Here is a 20,474-nt window from a genome sequence, read left to right on the forward strand (position 1 = left end):
GCACGGTGTCTCCTGTACGTGTGCATAGCCCAGTGCGGGTTATTCCACCTCCCCGCACTGGTAGGGCTAGATTGAGCATTGTGCCATGAAGCCGGCTCTACATATCTGGCCACCAGTACGTCTCCTTGGGCCGGCTTACATGGCACCAGCTTTACGCATGGTGTCCCCGGTTCGCCTACATAGCCCGGTGCGGGTTATTCCACCTCTCCGCACTGGGTGGGCGACGGGGAGCATTCAACCAGGTAAGGTTGGGCAGGCTCGGTGCTCAAGGGAGCCAGTACGCTTGCACGGTCCGGTATTTCCGGCACTACCTTCCCGCCCGAGCCCAGTACCACCAGTGCCTACACCACGCACCAGGCTTCCAGTGCGTTTCCAGAGCCCTGTTCCTCCTCCACGCACTCTCTCTATGGTGCGTGTCTCCAGTCCGGTGCCTCCAGTTCCGGCACCACGCACTAAGCCACCTGTGCGTCTCCAGAGCCCTGTACACACTGTTCCTTCTCCCAGTACTCGTCCTGATGTGCGTGCACTCAGCCCGGTGCCACCAGTGCCGGTATCACGCACCAGGCATATAGTACGCTTTGAGAGTCCAGTGTGCCCTGTCCCTGCTCCCCGCACTAGGCTGGAAGTGCGTGTCTCCAGTCCGGTGCCTCCAGTTCCGGCACCACGCACCAGGCCTACAGTGCGTCTCAGCCGGCCAGAGTCTGCCGTCTGCCCAACGGCGCCTGAACTGTCCGTCTGCCAAGCGCCGCATGAACTGCCCGTCTGTATTGAGCCTGCAAAGCCGCCCGTCTGCCATGAGCCTACAGAGCCTTCCGCCAGACAGGAGCAGCCAAAGCCTTCCGCCAGACAGGATCAGTCTGAGCCATCCGTCTCCGCAGCGCCATCTGAGCCATCCGTCTCCGCAGCGCCATCTGAGCCATCCGTCTCCGCAGCGCCATCTGAGCCATCCGTCTCCCCAGCGCCGTCTGAGCCATCCGTCTCCCCAGCGCCGTCTGAGCCATCCGTCTCCCCAGCGCCGTCTGAGCCGCCCGTCTGTCCCGAGCCGTCAGAGCCGTTAGTCAGTCAGGAGCCGCTAGAGCCATTCGTCAGTCAGGATCTGCCAGAGCCGCCAACCAGACAGGATCTGCCAGGGCCACCAACCAGACAGGATCTGCCAGAGCCGTCAACCAGACAGGATCTGCCAGAGCCGCCAACCAGACAGGATCTGCCAGAGCCGCCAACCAGACAGGATCTGCCAGAGCCGTCAGCCAGCCATGAGCGTCCAGAGCCGTCAGCCAGCCATGAGCGTCCAGAGCCGTCAGCCAGCCATGAGCGTCCAGAGCCGTCAGCCAGTCATGAGCTGTCCCTCAGCCCAGAGCGGCTATTTATCCAGAACTGCCCCTCAGTCCAGAGCTGTCTCTCTGTCCGGAGCTGCCTTTCAGTCCGGAGTTGCCCATCTATCCTGAGCTACCTCTCTATCCTGAGCTATCCCTCTGTCCTGAGCTATCCCTCTGTCCTGAGCTATCCCTCTATCCCGGTGCTGCCCCTTGTCTCGATGTTACCCAAAAGATTAAGTGGGTGTAATATGAGGGTGGTCATTTGTAGGGGGAGATGTAAGCTGGGATTGACTATGGTGGGGTGGGGACCTCGCCCTGAGCCTGAGCCACCACCGTGGTCAGATGCCCACCCAGACCCTCCCCTAGACTTTGTGCTGGTGCGCCCGGAGTTCGCACCTTAAGGGGGGGGTTATGTCACGTTCCTGACCTATTTCTGTTAGTTTGTTGTATGTGTTAGTTGGTCAGGACGTGAGTTTGGGTGGGCATTCTATGTTTTCTGTTTCTATGTTGGTTTAAGGGTTGCCTGGTATGGCTCTTAATTAGAGGCAGGTGTTTGGCGTTCCTCTAATTGAGAGTCATATTTAGGTAGGTTGTTTCACAGTGTTCGTTGTGGGTGGTTGTCTCCTGTGTCAGTGTTTGTCGCACCATACGGGACTGTTCGGTTTGTTTTGTACATCGTCATTTTGTGTAGTCTATTTTTCCCTGTTCGTGCGTTCTTCGTGTTTAATGTAAGTTCGTCGTCCAGGTCTGTCTACTCCGTTTGTTGTTTTGTTAGTTTATAGTGAAGTTCGTGTTTTTGTCTTTTCTTTAAATAAATTATGTCAACTCAAGACGCTGTATTTTTTTTAATCCCTGCTCTTCCTCTTCGGATGAAGAGGAGGAGGAAAACCGTTACAGGGAAATGCAGAAGTATTTTTTGCCAAGATCAGCTTGTCCATAATTGATAGAAACAAACTTGAAACCGGTGATCATGACAATGGGGTAAAACTCCTGAACAACAGTTGTGATTGTCCATTTAACTTTGACCTGTACTGTTTTCAGGATATGTTGTTTGTTAACATAACAGCACATTGTTGTTGTTGATTGGGAGCCATTAAGGTTAGGCTATTTTATTGGAGAAACCTGCATGAAAAAAAGTGTTTGCCTCATTAAATTGACATATATTTTATCTCCAACCAGAAGCCATGGATTACAGGCAGCATCCGCACTGAGCTAAAGGAAAGAGCTGCTGCTTTCAAGGAGCGGGACTCTAACCCGGAAGCTTATAAGAAATCCCACTATGGCCTCTGACGAACCATAGAAAATGCTAAGCATCAGTACAGGACTAATATCGAGTCGTACTACACCGTCTCTGACGCTCGTCGGGTGTGGCAGGGCTTGCAAACCATTAGACTACAAGGGGAAGCACAGCCGAGAGCTGCCCAGTGACACAAGCTTACCAGACGAGCTAAACTGCTTCTATATTCGTTTTGAGGCAAATAACACTGAAACATGCATGAGAGCACCAGCTGTACCGGTAGACTGTGATCACGCTCTCCGCAGCCGATGTGACTAAGACCTTTAGACAGGTCAACATTCACAAGGCCGCAGAGACAGACAGATTACCAGGATGTGTACTGCGAGCATGCGCTGAACAACTGGCAAGTGTCTTCACTGACATTTTCAACCTCTCCCTGTTCGAGTCTGTAATACCAACATGTTTTAAGTAGACCACTGTAGTGCCTGTGCCCAAGAACACTAAGGTAACGTGCCTAAATGGCTACCGACCAGTAGCACTCACGTCTGTAGCAATGAAGCACTTTGAAAAGCTGGTCATGGCTCACATCAACACCATCATCACAGAAACCCTAGACCCACTTCAGTTTGCGTACATGGCTCACATCAATACCACCATCCCAGAAACCCTAGACCCACTCCAATCTGCATACCCCAACAGATCCACAAATGATGCAAACTCTATTGCACTCCACACTGCCGTTTTCCACCTGGACAAAAGGAACACTTATGTGAGAATGTTATTCATTGACTACAGCTCAGCGTTCAACACCATAGTGCCCTCAACTCATCAATAAGCTAAGGACCCTGGGACTAAACACCTCCCTCTGCAACTGGATCCTGAACTTCCTGACGGGCTGCCCCCAGGTGGTAAGGGTAGGTCACAACACATCCGCCACGCTGATCCTCAACACAGGGTGCCCTTCATGGGTGTGTGCTCAGACCCCCCCCCCCCCCCTTGTTGTCCCTGTTCACTCATGACTGCCCGGCCAGGCACAACTCCAACACCATCATTCAATTTGCAGATGACACAACAGCGGTAGGCCTGATCACCGACAGCAATGAGACAGCCTATAGGGAGGAGGTCAGAGATCTGGCCGTGTGGTGCCAGGACAACAACCTCTCCCTCAACGTGATCAAGACAAAGGAGATGATTGTGGACTATAGGAAAAAGAGGACCGAGCACGTCCCCATTCTCATCGACGGGGCTGCAGTGGAGCAGGTTGAGAGCTTCAAGTTCCTTGGTGTCCACATCACCAACAATCTAACATGGTCCAAGCACACCAGACAGTCGTGAAGCGGGCATATTCCCCCTCAGGAGACTGAAAAGATTTGGCAGGGGTCCTCAGATCCTCAAAAGGTTCTATAGCTGCACCATCGCGAGCATCCTGTCTGGTTACATCACTGCCTGGTATGGCAACTGCTCTGCCTCCGATCCCAAGGCACTACAGAGGGTAGTGCGTACGGCCCAGTACATCACTGGGGCCAAGCTTCCTGCCATCCAGGACCTCTATACCAGGCCGTGTCAGAGGAAGGCCCTAAAAATTGTCAAAGACTCCAGCCACCCTAGTCTGTTCCCTCTGCTACCGCACGGTAAGTGGTACCGGAACGCCCAGTCTAGGTCCGAGAGACTTCTAAACAGCTTCTACCCCCAGGCCATAAGACTCCTGAACATTTAGTCAAATGGCTACCCAGACTATTTGCATTGACCCTCCCCCCCCCCCCCCCCCCCCCCCCCCCCCCCGGGATGGTCACTTTAATTAACTCTACCTACATGTACATACTACCTCAACTAACCGGTGTCCCCGCACATTGACTCTGTACTGACACCCCCCTCCATATATTGTTATTTGTTACTGCTGCTCTTTAATTACTTGTTACTTTTATCTCTTATTCTTATCTGGTTTTTTTAACTGCACTGTTGGTTAGGGGCTCGTAAGTAAGCATTTCACTGTAAGGTGAAAGGTTGTATTTTGCGCATGAGACAAATAAAATTGGATTTGATTTGAAGTTACTTGCCTAAATCAGGGGTTCCCAAAACCATCTACCCCACCCCATGTGCTTGGGGATTTTTTATTTTACTTGTTAAGCCAAGGCCCAGGAGTAAACTCTGGTGGTTGGAAAACTCTGGCCTAAATGACAAGGATGTAACATTGAAGGTGCAGCTTTTACCAAGGCAACTGCCGACTCAAATCAAAGACTCTATCAGTTCTCTGTTTACTTTTGCTGATATTTCTGTAGTCAAGTCAGTGTGTTCTATTTTGATTTGGTAAGCCATTGTCCGGGTGAGTATATTTCATGATACCTTTTTTGCTGCAACAGCTTGCTAAAACAAGGAGCAACAACGTTTAGTCATGTTGTAAAGAGTCCATGTTACGGGGGGAAAGCAGCTGTTCTTTCCACAACACAAACTAAGCAATCCCAAAGAACTGAAATATACTTTTAAGGTGGAGAGGATGTTTTTTGTGGGAAACCCTGGCCTAAATGGCAAGTGTAAAATGTTGAATGTGCTTTTGCCTAGGTGACCTAAGACTTTAATCAGATGTGATGTTCTGTGTTTGCCGTTTACTGATATTTCTCAGTCAAGTCAGTGTGCATTGTTTTGAATCAGCACTACTTGAGTATTTCAAATGTTCTGGGCAGCAGAACAGTGTTCAATGCTTATTACAAAGTTGTATGTTTAATGCAAAGTTTACTCTATCTAAAATACTTTTGAGTTTACTAAGAGGACTTTTCCTGCAGAAGGGTAATTGCGGTGCCTCATTTTGTCTGCTTAACAATATCTGCTGTCTTTTTTTAATCTTTTCAAATCTCACCACTATTTGACCTCTTATTCATGATTTACAGTTGAAGTCGGAAGTTTACATACACTTAGGTTGGAATCATTAAAACTTGTTTATCAACCACTCCACAAATTTCTTGTTAACAAACTATAGTTTTGGCAAGTCGGTTAGGACATCTACTTTGTGCATGACACTAGCAATGTTTCCAACAATTGTTTTACAGACAGATTATTTCCCTTATAATTCACTGTATCACAATTCCAGTGGGTCAGAAGTTGATATACACTAAGTTGACTGTGCCTTTAAACAGCTTGGAAAATTCCAGAAAATTATTTAATGGCTTTAGAAGCTTCTGATAGGCTAATTGACACCATTTGAGTCAATTGGAGGTGTACCTGCGGATGTATTTTAAGGCCTACCTTCAACCTCAGTGCCTCTTTGCCTCACATCATGGGAAAATTAAATCAGCCAAGACCTCAGATTAAAAATTGTCGACCTCCACAAATCTGGTTCATCCTTGGGAGCAATTTCCAAACGCCTGAAGGTACCACGTTCATCTGTACAATCAATAGTACTCAAGTATAAACACCATGGGACCACGCAGCCATCATGCCACTCAGGAAGGAGACGTATTCTGTCTCCTAGAGATGAATGTACTTTGGTGTGGAAAATGCAAATCCATCCCAGAACAACAGCAAAGGACATTGTGAAGATGCTGGAGGAAACAGATAAAAAGGTATCTATATCCACATTAAAACGAGTCCTACATCGACATAACCTGAAAGGCCGCTCAGCAAGGAAGAAGCCACTGCTCAAAAACCGCCATTAAAAAAAGCTAGACTACGGTTTGCAACTGAACATGTGGACAAGGTGAGTACTTTTTGGAGAAATGTCCTCTGGTCTGATGAATCAAAAATAGAACTGTTTGGCCATAATTACCATCGTTATGTTTGGAGGAAAAAGGGGGAGACTTGCAAGCCGAAGAACACCATCCCAACCGTGAAGCACAGGGGTGGCAGCATCATGTTGTGGGGGTGCTTTTCTGCAGGAGGGACTGGTGCACTTCACAAAATAGATTGCCATCATTAGCAAGGAAAATTGTCAATATATTGAAGCAACATCTCAAGACATCAGTAAGGAAGTTTAAAGCTTGGTCGCAAAAGGGTCTTCCAAATGGACAATGACCCCATGCATACTTCCAAAGTTGTTGCAAAATGGCTTAAGGACAACAAAGTCAAGGTGTGGCCATCACAAAGCCCTGACCTCAATCCCATAGAAAATTTGAGGGGCAGAACTGAAAAAGCGTCTGTGAGGAAGGAGGCCTACGAAACTGACTCAGTTACACCAGCTCAGTCAGGAGGAATGGGCCAAAATTCACCCAACTTATTGTGGGAAGCCTGTAGAAGGCTACCCAAAACATTTGACCCAAGTTAACCCATTTAAAGGCAATGCTACCACATACTAATTGGGTGTATATGAACTTCTGACCCACTAGAGAATGTGATGAAAGAAATAAAAACTAAAATAAATAATTCTCTCTACTACTATTCTGACATCACATTCTTATAATAAAATGGCGATCCTAACTGACCTAAGACAGGGAATATTTACTTGGATTAAATGTCAGGAATTGTGAAAAACTGAGTTTAAATATATTCGGGCTAAGGTGTATGTAAACTTCTGACTTCAACTGTATATATCATTTGGCAATTTGGGTGAATTTTTAGAAGGATCAGAACCATCTTTGAAGATATCTCTCTAGTGGTGTGGGGACTGTGCTTTGGCAAAGTGGCTGGGGTTATATCCTGCCTGTTTGGGCCTGTCCGGGGGTATCGTCGTACAGGGTCACAGTGTCTCCCGACCCCTCCTGTATCAGCCTCCAGTATTTATGCTGCAATAGTTTGTGTCGGGGTGCTAGGGTCAGTCTGTTATGTGGAGTATTTCTCCTGTCTTATCTCATATCTTGTGTGAATTTAAGTATGTTCCCTCTAATTCTCTCTGCCTCCCCTCCCAGAGGACCTGAGTCCTGGGAACTTGCCTCATGACTACCTGGCCTGATGACTCTTTGCTGTCCCCAGTCCACCTGGTTGTGCTGCTGCTCCAGTTACAACTGATCTGACTGTGGCTATGTAAACCTGACCTGTTCACCGGACGCGCTACCTTGTACGGGACCTGCTGTTTTCGACTCTCTCTCTCCCTCTCTACCGCACCTGCTGTCTCTAACTCTGAATGCTCAGCTATGACAAGCCAACTGACATTTACTCCTGAGGTGCTGACCTGTTGCACCCTCTACAACCACTGTGATTATTATTATTATTTGACCCTGTTGGTCATCTATGAGCGTTTGAACATCTTGGCCATGTACTGTTATAATCTCAACCCAGCACAACCAGAAGAGGGCTGGCCACCCCTCAGATCCTGTTTCCTCTCTAGGTTCCTGCCTTTGTAGCAAGTTTTTCCTAGCCACCTTGTTTCTATATCTGCATTACCTGCTGTTTGGAGTTTTAGGCTGGGTTTCTGTATCGCACTCTGTAACATCAGCTGATGTAAAAGGGATTTATAAATGAATTAAATTGATTGATCTGCTTTCAATCCACCTTCATGGAGAAGCTAAACCAGTACACTCCAATACTGTTCTACTTGAGGAGGTTGTTGAACCAAATGGGCAGGAAAGGCTACAAAGGCCCTATCCCAAATCGTTCCCTAAACCCTAAGCACTTGTGAAGATCTGAGAGGATTTGGATGGTATACACAAAATGGTGTAACTACAACCTAGGGAGGCAAGGTGTAATTATCAGATTGATAACAGCTGTCCAATCTTCTCAGTTCTCCACAAGTGCAGTGTCCAGTTTGGGTGATTTTAAAAAATATATATATTTCACCTTTATTTAACCAGGTAGGCTAGTTAAGAACAAGTTCTCATTTACAACTGCGACCTGGCCAAGAAAAAGCAAAGCAGCACGACACAAACAACAACAGAGGTACACATGGAATAAACAAACATAGTCAATAACACAATAGAAAAAGTATATATACAGTGTGTGCAAATGAGGTAAGGCAATAAATAGGCCATAGTGGCAAAATAATTACAATTTAGCAAGTAAACACTGGAGTGAGATGTGCAAAAAGATACTGGGGTGCAAAGGAGCAAAAAATAAAATAAATAATAACAGGATGAGGTATTTGGATCGGCTATTTACAGATGGGCTATGTACAGGTGCAGTGATCTGCGAGCTGCTCTGACAGCTGGTGCTTGAAGTTAGTGAGGGAGAAATTAGTCTCCAGCTTCAGTGATATTTGCAATTCATTCCAGTCATTGGCAGCAGAGAACTGGAAGGAAAGGCAGCCAAAGGAGGAAATGGCTTTGGGGGTGACGAGTGAAATATACCTTCTGGAGCGCGTGCTACAAGTGGGTGCTGCTATGGTGACCAGTGAGCTGAAATAAGGCGGGGCTTTACTTAGCAAAGACTTATACAGGACCTGGAGCCAGTGGGTTTGGCGACAAATATGAAGCGAGGGCCAGCAAACGAGAGCATACAGGTCACAGTGGCGGGTAGTGTATGGGGCTTTGGTGACAAAACGGATGGCACTGTGATAGACTGCATCCAATTTGCTAAGTAGAGTGTTGGAGGCTATTTTGTAAATGACATCGCCGAAGTCAAGGATCGGTAGGATAGTTAGTTTTACAAGGGTATGTTTGGCAGCATGAGTGAAGGATGCTTTGTTGCGAAATAGGAAGCTGATTCTAGATTAAATTTTTGATTGGAGATGCTTGATGTGAGTATGGAAGGAGAGTTTACAGTCTAACCAGACACCTAGGTATTTGTAGTTGTCCACATATTCTAAGTCAGAAACGTCCAGAGTAGTGATACTGGACGGGCGGGCAGGTGCGGGCAGCGATTGGTTGAAGAGTATGCATTTAGTTTTACTTGCATTTAAGAGCAGTTGAGGCCACGGAAGGAGAGTTGTATGGCATTGAAGCTCGTCTGGAGGTTAGTTAAGACAGTGTTCAAAGAAGGGCCAGAAGTATACAGAACGGTGTCGTCTGCGTAGAGGTGGATCAGTGAATCACCAGCAGCAAGAGCGACATCATTGATATATACAGAGAAAAGAGTCGGCCTGAGAATTGAACCCTGTGGCACCCCAATAGAGAGTACCAGAGGTACGGACAACAGGCCCTCCAATTTGACACACTGAACTCTGTCTAAGAAGTAGTTTGTGAACCAGGCGAGGCAGTCGTTTGAGAAACCAAGGCTGTTGAGTCTGACGATAAGAATGTGGTGATTGACAGAGTCGAAAGCCTTGGCCAGGTCGAGGAATACAGCTGCACAGTATTGTCTCTTATCGATGGTGGTTATGATATCGTTTAGGACCTTGAGTGTGGCTGAGGTGCACCCATGAACAGCTCGGAAACCAGATTGCATAGCGGAGAAGGTACGGTGGGATTCGAAATGGTCGGTGATCTGTTTGTTAACTTGGCTTTCAAAGACCCTAGAAAGGCAGGGTAGGATAGATATAGGTCTGTAGCAGTTTGGGTGTAGAGTGTCTTCCCCCTTTGAAGAGAGGGATGACTGTGGCAGCATTCCAATCTTTGGGGATCTCAGACGATACTAAAGAGAGGTTGAACAGGCTAATAATAGGGGTTGCAACAATTTCGGCCGATCATTTTAGAAAGAGAGGGTCCAGACTGTCTATCCCAGCTGATTTGTAGGGGTCCAGATTTTTCAGCTCTTTCAGAACATCAACTATCTGGATTTGGGTGAAGAAGAAAGGCATGGGCAAACCTTTTGGGCAAGTTGCTGTGAGGGGTGCAGGGCTGTTGACCGGGGTAGGGGTAGCCAGGTGGAAAGCATGGCCAGCCGTTGAAAAATGCTTATTGAAATTCTCAATCATCGTGGATTTATCGGTGGTGACAGTGTTTCCTAGCCTCAGTGCAGTGGGCAGCTGGGAGGAGGTACTCTTTTTCTCCATAGACTTTTTCTACAGCGTCCCAGAACGTTTTGGAGTTTGTGCTACAGGATGCACATTTCTGTTTGAAAAGGCTAGCCTTTGCTTTTCAAACTGCCTGTGTATATTGGTTCCTAACTTCCCTGAGAAGTTGCATATCGTGGGGGCTATTCGATGCCATTATAGTACGCCACAGGATGCTTTTGTGCTGGTCAAGTGCAGTCAGGTCTGGAGTGAACCAAGGGCTATATCTGTTCCTGGTTCTACATGTTTTTTTGAATGGGGCATGCTTATTTAAAATGGTGAGGAAATCACTTTTTAAAGAACAACCAGGCGTCCTCTACTGATGGAATAAGGTTAATATCCTTCCAAGATGCCTGGGCCAGGTCGATTAGAAAGGCCTGCTCGCTGAAGTGTTTTAGGGAGCGTTTGACAGTGATGAGGGGTGGTCGTTTGACCGCAGACCCATTACAGACGCAGGTAATGAGTCAGTGATCGCTGAGATCCTGGTTAAAGACAGCAGAGGTGTATTTGGAGGGCAGGTTGGTTAGGATGATATCTATGAGGGTGCTCTTGTTTACGGATTTGGGGTTGTACCGGGTAGGTTCATTGATAATTTTTGTGAGATTGAGGGCATCAAATCAAAGTTTACTTGTCACGTGCGCTGAATAAAACAGATGTAGACCTTACAGTGAAATGCTTACTTACAGGCTCTAACCAATAGTGCAAAAAATCTATTAGGTGAACAATAGGTAGGTAAAGAAATAAAACAACAGTAAAAAGACTATATACAGTGGTGAGGCAATAAAAGTAGCGAGGCTACATACAGACACTGGTTAGTCAGGCTGATTGAGGAAGTATGTACATGTAGATATGGTTAAAGGGACTATGCATATATGATGAACAGAGTGTAGCAGTAGCGTAAAAGAGGGGGTGGTGGGTGGAACACAATGCAGATAGCCCGGTTAGCCAATGTGCGGGAGCACTGGTTGGTCAACCCAATTGAAGTAGTATGTACATGATTGTATAGTTAAAGTGACTATGCATATATGATAAACAGAGAGTAGTAGCAGCAGTGTAAAAATAGGGGTTGGGGGGGCAGACAATGCAAATAGTCCGAGAAGCCATTTGATTACCTGTTCAGGAGTCTTATGGCTTGGGGGTAAAAACTGTTGAGAAGCCTTTTTGTCCTAGACTTGGCACTCCGGTACCGCTTGCCATGCGGCCATAAAGCTTAGATTGTAGGATGGCCGGGGTGTTAAGCATGTCCCAGTTTAGGTCAGCTAACAGCATGAGCTCTGAAGATAGATGGGGGGAAATTAATTCACATATGGTGTCCAGGGCACAGCTGGGGGCAGAAGGTGGTCTATAGCAAGCGGCAACGGTGAGAGACTTGTTTCTGGAAAGGTGGATTTTTAAAAGTAGAAGCTCAAATTGTTTGGGCACAGACCTGGACAGTAAGACAGAATTCTGCAGGCTATCTCTGCAGTAGATTGCAACTCTGCCCCCTTTGGCAGTTCTATCTTGTCGGGAAATGTTATAGTTAGAGATAGACATTTCTGGGTTTTTGGTGGCCTTCCTAAGCCCGGATTCAGACACGGCTAGGACATCCGGGTTGGCAGAGTGTGCTAAACCAGTGAATAAAACAAACTTAGGGAGGAGGCTTCAAATGTTAACATGCATGAAACCAAGGCTTTTACGGTTACAGAAGTCAACAAATGAGAGCGCCTGGGGAATGGGAGTGGATTTAGGCACTGCAGGCCATGGATAAACTTCTACATCACTAGAGGAACAGAGTAGGATAAGGGTATGGCTAAAGGCTATAAGAACTGGTCGTCTGGTACCTTCGGAACAGAGAGTAAAAGGAGCAGGTTTCTGGGCGTGGTAGAATAGATTCAAGGCATAATGTACAGACAAAGGTATGGTAGGATGTGAATACAGTGGAGGTAAACCTAGGCAGTGAGTGACGGAGAGAGGTGTTGTCTCTAGAGACACCATTTAAAGCAGGTGAGGTCACTGTGTGGGAGGTGGAACAAAAGGGTTAGCTAAGGCATAGAGCAGGGCTTGGGGCTCTACAGTGAAATAAGGCAATAATCACTAACCAAAACAGCAATAGAGAAGGCATATTGACATTAGGGAGAGGCATGCGTAGCCGAGTGATCATAGAGGTCCAGTGGGTAGCTAGGCGGGCTGGAGACAAGATGATTCAGACAGCTAGCGGGCCGGGGCTAGTAGGCTAGCAGAAGGGCCTTAGAGGGACATCGCAGCGGAAGAAGTCTGTTGTAGCCCCCTCGTGCGGTTACGTCGGCAGACTAGTCATGATGGCTCAGCAGGGCTCTGTGTAGTCAAAGGGTCCAGGCCAAATGGCAAAATAGGTATAGTAGCCCAAGAAATTGGCTGATGGACCTCTTCAGCTAACAGTCCGATATGCTCTAGACAGCTAGCGAGCCGCGGCTAGCAGATGGTCATTCAGGAGACGTAGCGACGGAGGAGCTTGTTTTAAAACCCCCTTGGGCGGATTACGTCGATAGTCCAGTCGTGATGAATCGGCGGGGCTCCGTATCGGCAGTAAAAGGGGTCCAGGCCAATTGGCAAAATAGGTTTTGTAGCCCAAGGAGTGGGTGATGATAATCTTCATCTAGCTGGGAGATGGGGCTAGCATAGGCTAGCTCCAGGCTAATTGGTGCTTGCTTTGGGATAGCGACGTTAGCCAGGAGTAGCCACTCGGATAGCAGTAAGCTAGCTGCGATAATCCAGGTGAAAAGGTTTCGAGCTTGCAGTAGGAATCCAGAGATATGGAGAAGAAGAAGTCCGATATGCTCTGGGTTGAATCGCGCTGTGGAGACTGACAGGAGTTGTCCGGGCTAAAGGTTAGCTGATGACAGCTAGCAGTGGCTAGCTGACTACTAGCTAGCTGTTAGCTGGCTAGCTTCTTTTGGGGATTCCGGTTCTAAAGTAAAGAAAATTGCAGATCTATACCACATTGGGTGAGGCGGGTTCCAGGAGAGTATGTTGAGGTTAAGGAAAATATTTTAAAAAATATATGCGAAGATAGATGTAAAAAGATATATACACGGGACACGACTAGACGAACACAAGACGCCTGACTGCTACGCCATCTTGGATGTTTTTGTTGTTGATGCGTTGGTATCGGGCCTAAATTTGCCTGCTCATATTTGCTTAAAATCACATGAATATTATTACAACATTAACATTCATTAAAACCATGTATTTTTTTTATAACGCATGACGTTTTCACATGTTGATTTATGGGAAGCTGCTAGAGGACAAATGAGGTTGAAAAGTGATAATTTCCCTTATGTTGACTTTGCCACTGAAACGTAATTATTTTGCCAGTTGTTTTCTCTTGCAGAAACACATTGCAATTAAAATAAAAAATCTGCAATGAAAGTGAAGTTTCAAAGGTCCTCTGATGTTTGTTACTTTTATGCATATTCCCATGTAGGTGTTGTTTCATCAAACAACTAATTTTGAGTACATTATCCAGAGTAAATTGAGATCCAATTTACAATAACAGTTCTGTAAATGATCAAGTTAAATCTAACCAATTTGAGATGCTATAAGTAGTTAGCACTTAATATATTGTTAATGAAACCCTAAAAGCAAAGTGTATATTATAAATAAAAAATACCTCATGTTGGAAATACTCAAAAAGCTGATGCAAACAGTTGCTTCAATCATTTTAAGTTTGTTTATGCTGTATCCAGTGCATATAAACGTTGATTTGTTTTGATGTGGCGTATAAGCCTAAGTGTCACCAGCGTGGGAGATTATATAAATCAACTGTGTCACAAGCTACTTAGTTGATTTATTGAATCTCCCACCGCCCAGTCCCTAGCCACGTTTTTCCTTACTGTGACTGTGATATCAGATAGGATCTGTATGGCTTGCATAACCTGTTTACAATGAGATAGTTTAGATGGTTTTAAACTCCAGCAACAGAAGCTGCAGTGAATTTGACATTACCTAACTGACAACCATCTGTCAGTAAGTTATTGTAAAATGCACAGTAACCTAATGGCCAGTAACTGCTAGTAACTTACTTTGTTTTTTTTACATTCGCTTACACACTAATAGTGATACTTGAGGCACACTCAGTGAAACCATTATCTCATGTATCTAATCTTTAGACCAAGTCTGTAAATCTGCAAGCCCATTGTCTGCTTTACACTCAGTTTGCAATTGTAAAACACACTTTTTGCAAAACACTAAACACAGCTCTCTACATTAGACACATCATTCAAAACTAGCAGGTCTTGTGTTTCGTTTGGAAAACACTGCCATTCCAAATGCCACACTCATTTACTGATTACCTACACCCAGTGCTCACGTGTGAAAACACATAGCTATTTTCTACACTTAGAAATCAAAACTTGAGCGCTATAAATAGGATTCAGGTTGGCATTCTTGATTTGGACAACAATGGAGGCCAATTTTGGAGAGTTAGAGGAAGAGGAGTGAGAGTAAGAGGGGGAATCGGACGAGGACAAGTTGGAGGAAGAGGACAAGTTGGAGGATGAGGAGGAGGACAAGGACAAGCCTATTTGTTTATCTTCTACTATATTTGTTTTGTCTGTTACTGTTCATCCTGAAATCTGGATGAAAATACAATGTTTTGAGAAAGAAATACATAATTTCCCCCCCTTGCATTTCTGTTTATAGTGTAAATATATGCATACATACTGTATATATTTATGCACATACATGTACGTGTGAGTGCTATGACAAACTCTACTACCTCTGTTAGCCAAAATACAAAGTATACAAGCATTGGACACGATTATGTTTTTTTTAGCGCCCATAATGAAATTCTTCAGAAAATGGGCGTGACATTACAACGTTTTCAGATTTGCAGTCGAAGTCAGACGAGAACAGATACAAATTCACTTTTCAAATAAGTTAAGTTACTTTGGCTGACAATTTGTTAGCTAATCTATCCTTACAAACTGCATAACATATCCTTACAGCAGTATGTACCGATATGTTAGCTACCTATCGTTAGTTGGCTACTAATACAGTGAATTTGCCAGTATATTAACTACATGCTATCTAACTAACTAGCCACTGTTTATTGACTTGATTATTCACATCATTCTCAGCTTAGCTAAGTGGCATAGTTGTTGTGCGTTGTCAATGAACATTGTTATTTCGGGTACGTTCGTAAATACGCTCTGACTATCTACTACGATTTCAGAGCACTCTCATCTGAGTGCTTTGTTAATATGCAAAAAAGCATAATTAAATTGTTGCCAGCACCACAGTCATAGTCACCAACGCTCTGGATAACATGAAAAAAAACTAACCAGCTCTACTAGGGCGAGTAAAATGGTCAGAGTGAGGTGTTCTCTCATTTGTGTCTGGAAGTAGCTAGCAAGCTATCCAAAGTTAGCCAATTAGCTTGGGTGCTTGACTGCGGTTGTGAGGTCAGAATGCTCGGATCAACCCTACTCCTCGGACAGAGCGTCCAGTGTGAGCTTTGAACACTCCGAATGAACAAATGGACAATCTGACAACGCCCTGAATTTACGAACACACTGCGAGCGCACTCTGGTACTCTAGATTGAATTTACAAACACACCCAAAGTCATAAGATGTCTAGCTAAATAGCAAGAAATTGCATAGCAACAGCATCAACTTCCGGTCGACAGGTGTAGCGCTAGTATGCTCAACTGAAAGGATACCGTTCGTTTACAGTATACTAACTTAAAGTATTTGGTATATACTCATTAATTAAGTATGTAGAATACTTAAGTGGTAATGCCTAAGAAGCCGGTGTTTGGAGGATATATTGGCACGGTGTTACCGTTTGTTTTCAACATACAGTATTCAAATAATGATTGACATTTTCAGTAAATACGTTTTTTTATTAATTTATTCATACTATTTCATCCTTCCACAAGATATAGTCCCGACACAAATCTAGGATTGCTACCCAAGCCGGCTGGTCATTCGTTCTATCGGTTCGGTAACGAGAGACGCGACCCAGCAATTTCAGTCTTTTTGTTCTGTATCTATGGTCGTTCGTTCTAAATGTTTCATTACTATAGTGGCTGGCAATGTTCTTTTCCCTTGCTTGCTAGCTAGCCAACTACCGCTAACTTTCATTAACGTCAAAAAGTGCAGGCAGAATAACAACAAAGTATCTGCATTTGCATTTGTTAAAGCTGCTTTCAAGTGACATTTATTTGGTTACATCCATATTGAATTACCTCGTAAAATAAATGGATTCACATACAAGGCATAACTAACATTAACAAAGCATTATTCTAAGCATGATCAGAAAGCGAGAGAAATCATAGCCTGAAAGGCCATGCCCCAAAATTCCACAGCAGGAACAAAAATGAGAAAGAACAATGAATCTTAGACCCTTTTCTAAGCATCTGAGTTGTTTGGATTCACAATCTGAGTTGGTGACCAATAGAGTGACTATAAAGTTAACCTCCAATCAGATATCACTTACAGTACATGACGTCACCTCTGCCTCTCAGAGGTGAGACAATGGAGGTTGGCAAGAACAAAACAGAGAATGCTGAATTCCTAAGACAACACAGAGGACATTCGTACATTCTTACAGAGGTGACTCACAGATGTAATCACAGCCAAAGGTGTTTCTAGCATGTATTGACTCAGTGTGTTCTTTAAGTTTGACCTTACAGAGTATTTTTTGTAGATTGACAAAACAAATGAATTAAAATGATTTTAATCCCACTTTGTAACACAATAAAATTTGAAGAAATCCAAGGGGTAGGAACACTTTTGCAAGGCACTGTATTTTAGTCCAGGGCTCTCCAACCCTGTTCCTGGAGAGCTACCCTCCTGTAGGTTTTCACTCTAACCCCAGTTGTAACTTGATTCAGTTTATCAACCAGCTAATTCTTAGAATCCGGTGTGCGACAGTATACTAGCTTTGGAGTGAAAATCTACAAAACATTAGCTTTCCAGGAACCGTGGTGAAGAGCCTTGTTTTAAACTATGCCCCCAAATAATGCTATTGAGTCCCCGCCAGCACATTGCTCCACCTACGTTTTAAACATTGACTATGTTGGGAAGAAAAATTTACCATTATACTAGATTTTGCGCACAGGTACCCTTAAAGGTACTGACCTGTACCATGTGAGGACCTAAAAGTGTGTGCCACAAGTTCATATGACTACACTACACTTGTAATTTACATAATTCAATGAAAACCCACAGTTCTCATTCACACTCGCTCACTCAAGCGCTAAAGCACCAGACAGAATACATGTCCTATTACTGCAGGTCCAACAACTGCGACATTCAAATATACCAACATTTATTTGAAATGCAGCCATACACATCAGCAATCGTTGTTTTATATAGCTTATTAATAACACAAGATAAACTATAGCCTATCAAAACTAATTTCCTTTTAGAAAATATCTCTTTATTTTTAGAATCAAATCCTCCTGCCGCTGGATTGTTTTTCAAATGAAGATATCACATCTCTAACAACATCACTGGGTTTTGTCAGGAGCACTATGGTGAATATGTCTTATGAATAAGTTACTCATAACAACAGACATAACATTGTCCCCTCCTATTGTAGTTCTGTAATGATGGGCTTTTATTTGGAAAAATACTTATGAATGATAATGAATACATGTGTTATGAAGGTGTTAGAACTGGTTTCATTAAGTTGAACTACGTTGTCTTGAGCGAGTGAGCGAGAATGAGAATTGCTTGTTGTCATTGAATTGATGTAAATGACGAGTGTCATTTGAATTTCCTGCAGCACAGAAAAATGATCTGTGACAACAGAGTGATCAAATTAGAAAATGACAATGTTTTATGTAAACTCCTTCAAGATGAGATAATATGTGCATACAACACAAAATCAATAAAATTATATCATATTATTGTTGTATAGGGTGAAGAAATGGCCTAATACATTGGCTACAGTTACTGCTACTATTATAATACATTCACAAATAAAAAATAAAGAAAAGAGAACTACATTTTAGGCAATGCTGATAGTATATTTCAACACCAGATATTGATAAATCATTCATGTAATTGTAGTTTTCAAGAGGTATGTTATATCTTAAATCTTGATTAAATCTCATTTCTTAAATCCATCCAACCCTTAACAGATTAGAACATACTCACATTCAAGAAATATATCTAAAAAATGACATCTCAGAGCTCTTAGAAACTAATATGAAAATCTATCACAAAAGCCCTTAATTTAATCACATAAAAAGGAAGTCATGTCAAAATGGTTTACATACCCCAGAAGGAAGAATATTCCAACAATGAAAAGCAGAACATATGGCTTAATAAAGCGCATTGTTCCTCCAATATTGTCACAAAAGGATTTAGTTGATCCTATTAATACTGGTCACAAGTACGACAGTAGATACATCGATCACCAGTCATGTAAATCAATCCTTGTCTGGATTTAGGACCCAGTAAAATATGTTTGATATCAGTTTAAACTGGTGGGACAGGCAAAATGTGTGTGTATGTATTTTGTGTAGCCTATAATGAGGGAGCGGTTGATGTTGTGGCTGTGCTTCCTCCTTTGGCTCTTTCCTTTTTCCGTTCTCTTTGGTTGATTCTCAAATAACTCCCTTCCCCTCACCCCTTCATTTACACGTTCAGGCACGCCTCTTTGTCATACGCAGAAGCAGGGTGGGGTTAGCAGGAGGCTGGATTTAGGAACACACGGACAACACGGAGTGCGCAGACAGGCGTGTTAAGGCCAGCACGGGAGAGATGAACAGAGGCAACTGCTGTCTGTGTTGCTTCTGTTCATATAATCTCAGACATAAATTACTGCAGTTTAAGACCATCCATAGAAGGTACTATAAACTAGTTAAACTGAATATCTTGCACTTCAGTATTCTTCTGGAGTTGTAAAACACACAAAAGGGGACATAATTGTATGTGTTATGGTCTTATGAAGGTTGGCTGAATTCTGGCAAAGACTATGTCTACAGATTCTCCCTGTTTTTGTTTTCTTGGAAATGTTGATACTGGAGACTGTTATCAGAAGAAACTGTGTGACCTAGCATTTATAGCGGCTAATAAATGCATTTCTATTAATTTGAAGATTGGTTATCCTCCCACAATGTCACAATGGATGGCAGAAATGTCAAGTTATGTATCACTAAATTACATGTATTACAAGATTAAGGGTACACTGTGCAACTTTCATAAGGTCTGGATTCCATATATGGAATACTGTATGACAAAAGGAGTCTGAATTGAAAACATGACCACGTCAGGGGAGATACCTATTTAGGCAATCCTTAGCTGCTGGACTGCTCAGTCTTGGCCCTGGGGGTCTGCCGTACTGTTGGTTGTCACTCTGGCCTTGGCCTAATAGACCTGAAACCGATAATGAACGTTTCCTAAAGCTGAATGGGGTGTGTTGTGATGGGGCGCTGCAGGGCCGGGCACCCCTAGAGACAGGATGGGGTGACCCAGCCACAGTGTGTGCAAGTAAAAATAGCTCTGCAGTATATGGAGGATGCACTGTTTCTGTGTGTTAATGTGTAGGAGGTTTATGTGTGTTTTTATTCAACTTTTGATTTCCAAACCTTTGAGACGTGGGAAGGAAGAAAAAAGATGGGAAGGAAGTTGTGTTGGGGAGAGAGTTGAGTTATTGACTAGACTGGTAGTGGTGCAGGCGGCTCGGGCTGAAATTTGATATAGAAGATGTCTTAATAACGACAATCAAAAGTTAAGTCTTTGTACTTTATTTGTAAGAGTTGTTCATTTGTTACGCTGTTGGTTAAAGCTGTAACACAATATTGATTATTGAATTATCATTGATCTAGTTCAGTCTTATCAATCAATTAAACATATTCAATAACGATCTCTTTGTCATGCCCTGACCTTAGAGAGCCTTTTTATGTCTCTATTTGGTTTGGTCAGGGTGTGATTTGGGGTGGGCATTCTATGTTTTGTTTTCTATGTTTTGGCTGGGTATGGTTCTCAATCAGGGACAGCTGTCTATCGTTGTCTCTGATTGGGAACCATACTTAGGTATCCCTTTTCCCTCCTTTCAGTGTGGGAAGTTGTCTTTGTTTGTGGCACTATAGCCCTTAAGCTTCACGGTTGTTTTTAATTTGTTGTTTTGTTGGCGACATTTGAAATAAAAAGAACT

At 43.9% G+C, this 20,474-nt stretch overlaps 1 protein-coding gene across 1 annotated transcript in view; it reads right to left on the bottom strand.

The window, feature by feature from the left end:
- LOC120044497 (globoside alpha-1,3-N-acetylgalactosaminyltransferase 1-like) overlaps positions 1-18,824 on the bottom strand; it is a 33,621-nt gene extending 14,797 nt beyond the window's left edge. Inside the window, exon 1 of the mRNA XM_038989152.1 lies at positions 18,592-18,824. Within this exon, the coding sequence (XP_038845080.1) occupies positions 18,592-18,650 (59 nt within the window). The 5' untranslated portion in view covers positions 18,651-18,824. The remainder of the gene's footprint in view (positions 1-18,591) is intronic.
- Between the last annotated feature and the right edge of the window lie 1,650 nt (positions 18,825-20,474).

Source organism: Salvelinus namaycush, chromosome 3 (genome assembly GCF_016432855.1).
Source record: "Salvelinus namaycush isolate Seneca chromosome 3, SaNama_1.0, whole genome shotgun sequence".
In the NCBI taxonomy this organism is placed as follows: Eukaryota; Metazoa; Chordata; class Actinopteri; order Salmoniformes; family Salmonidae; genus Salvelinus; species Salvelinus namaycush.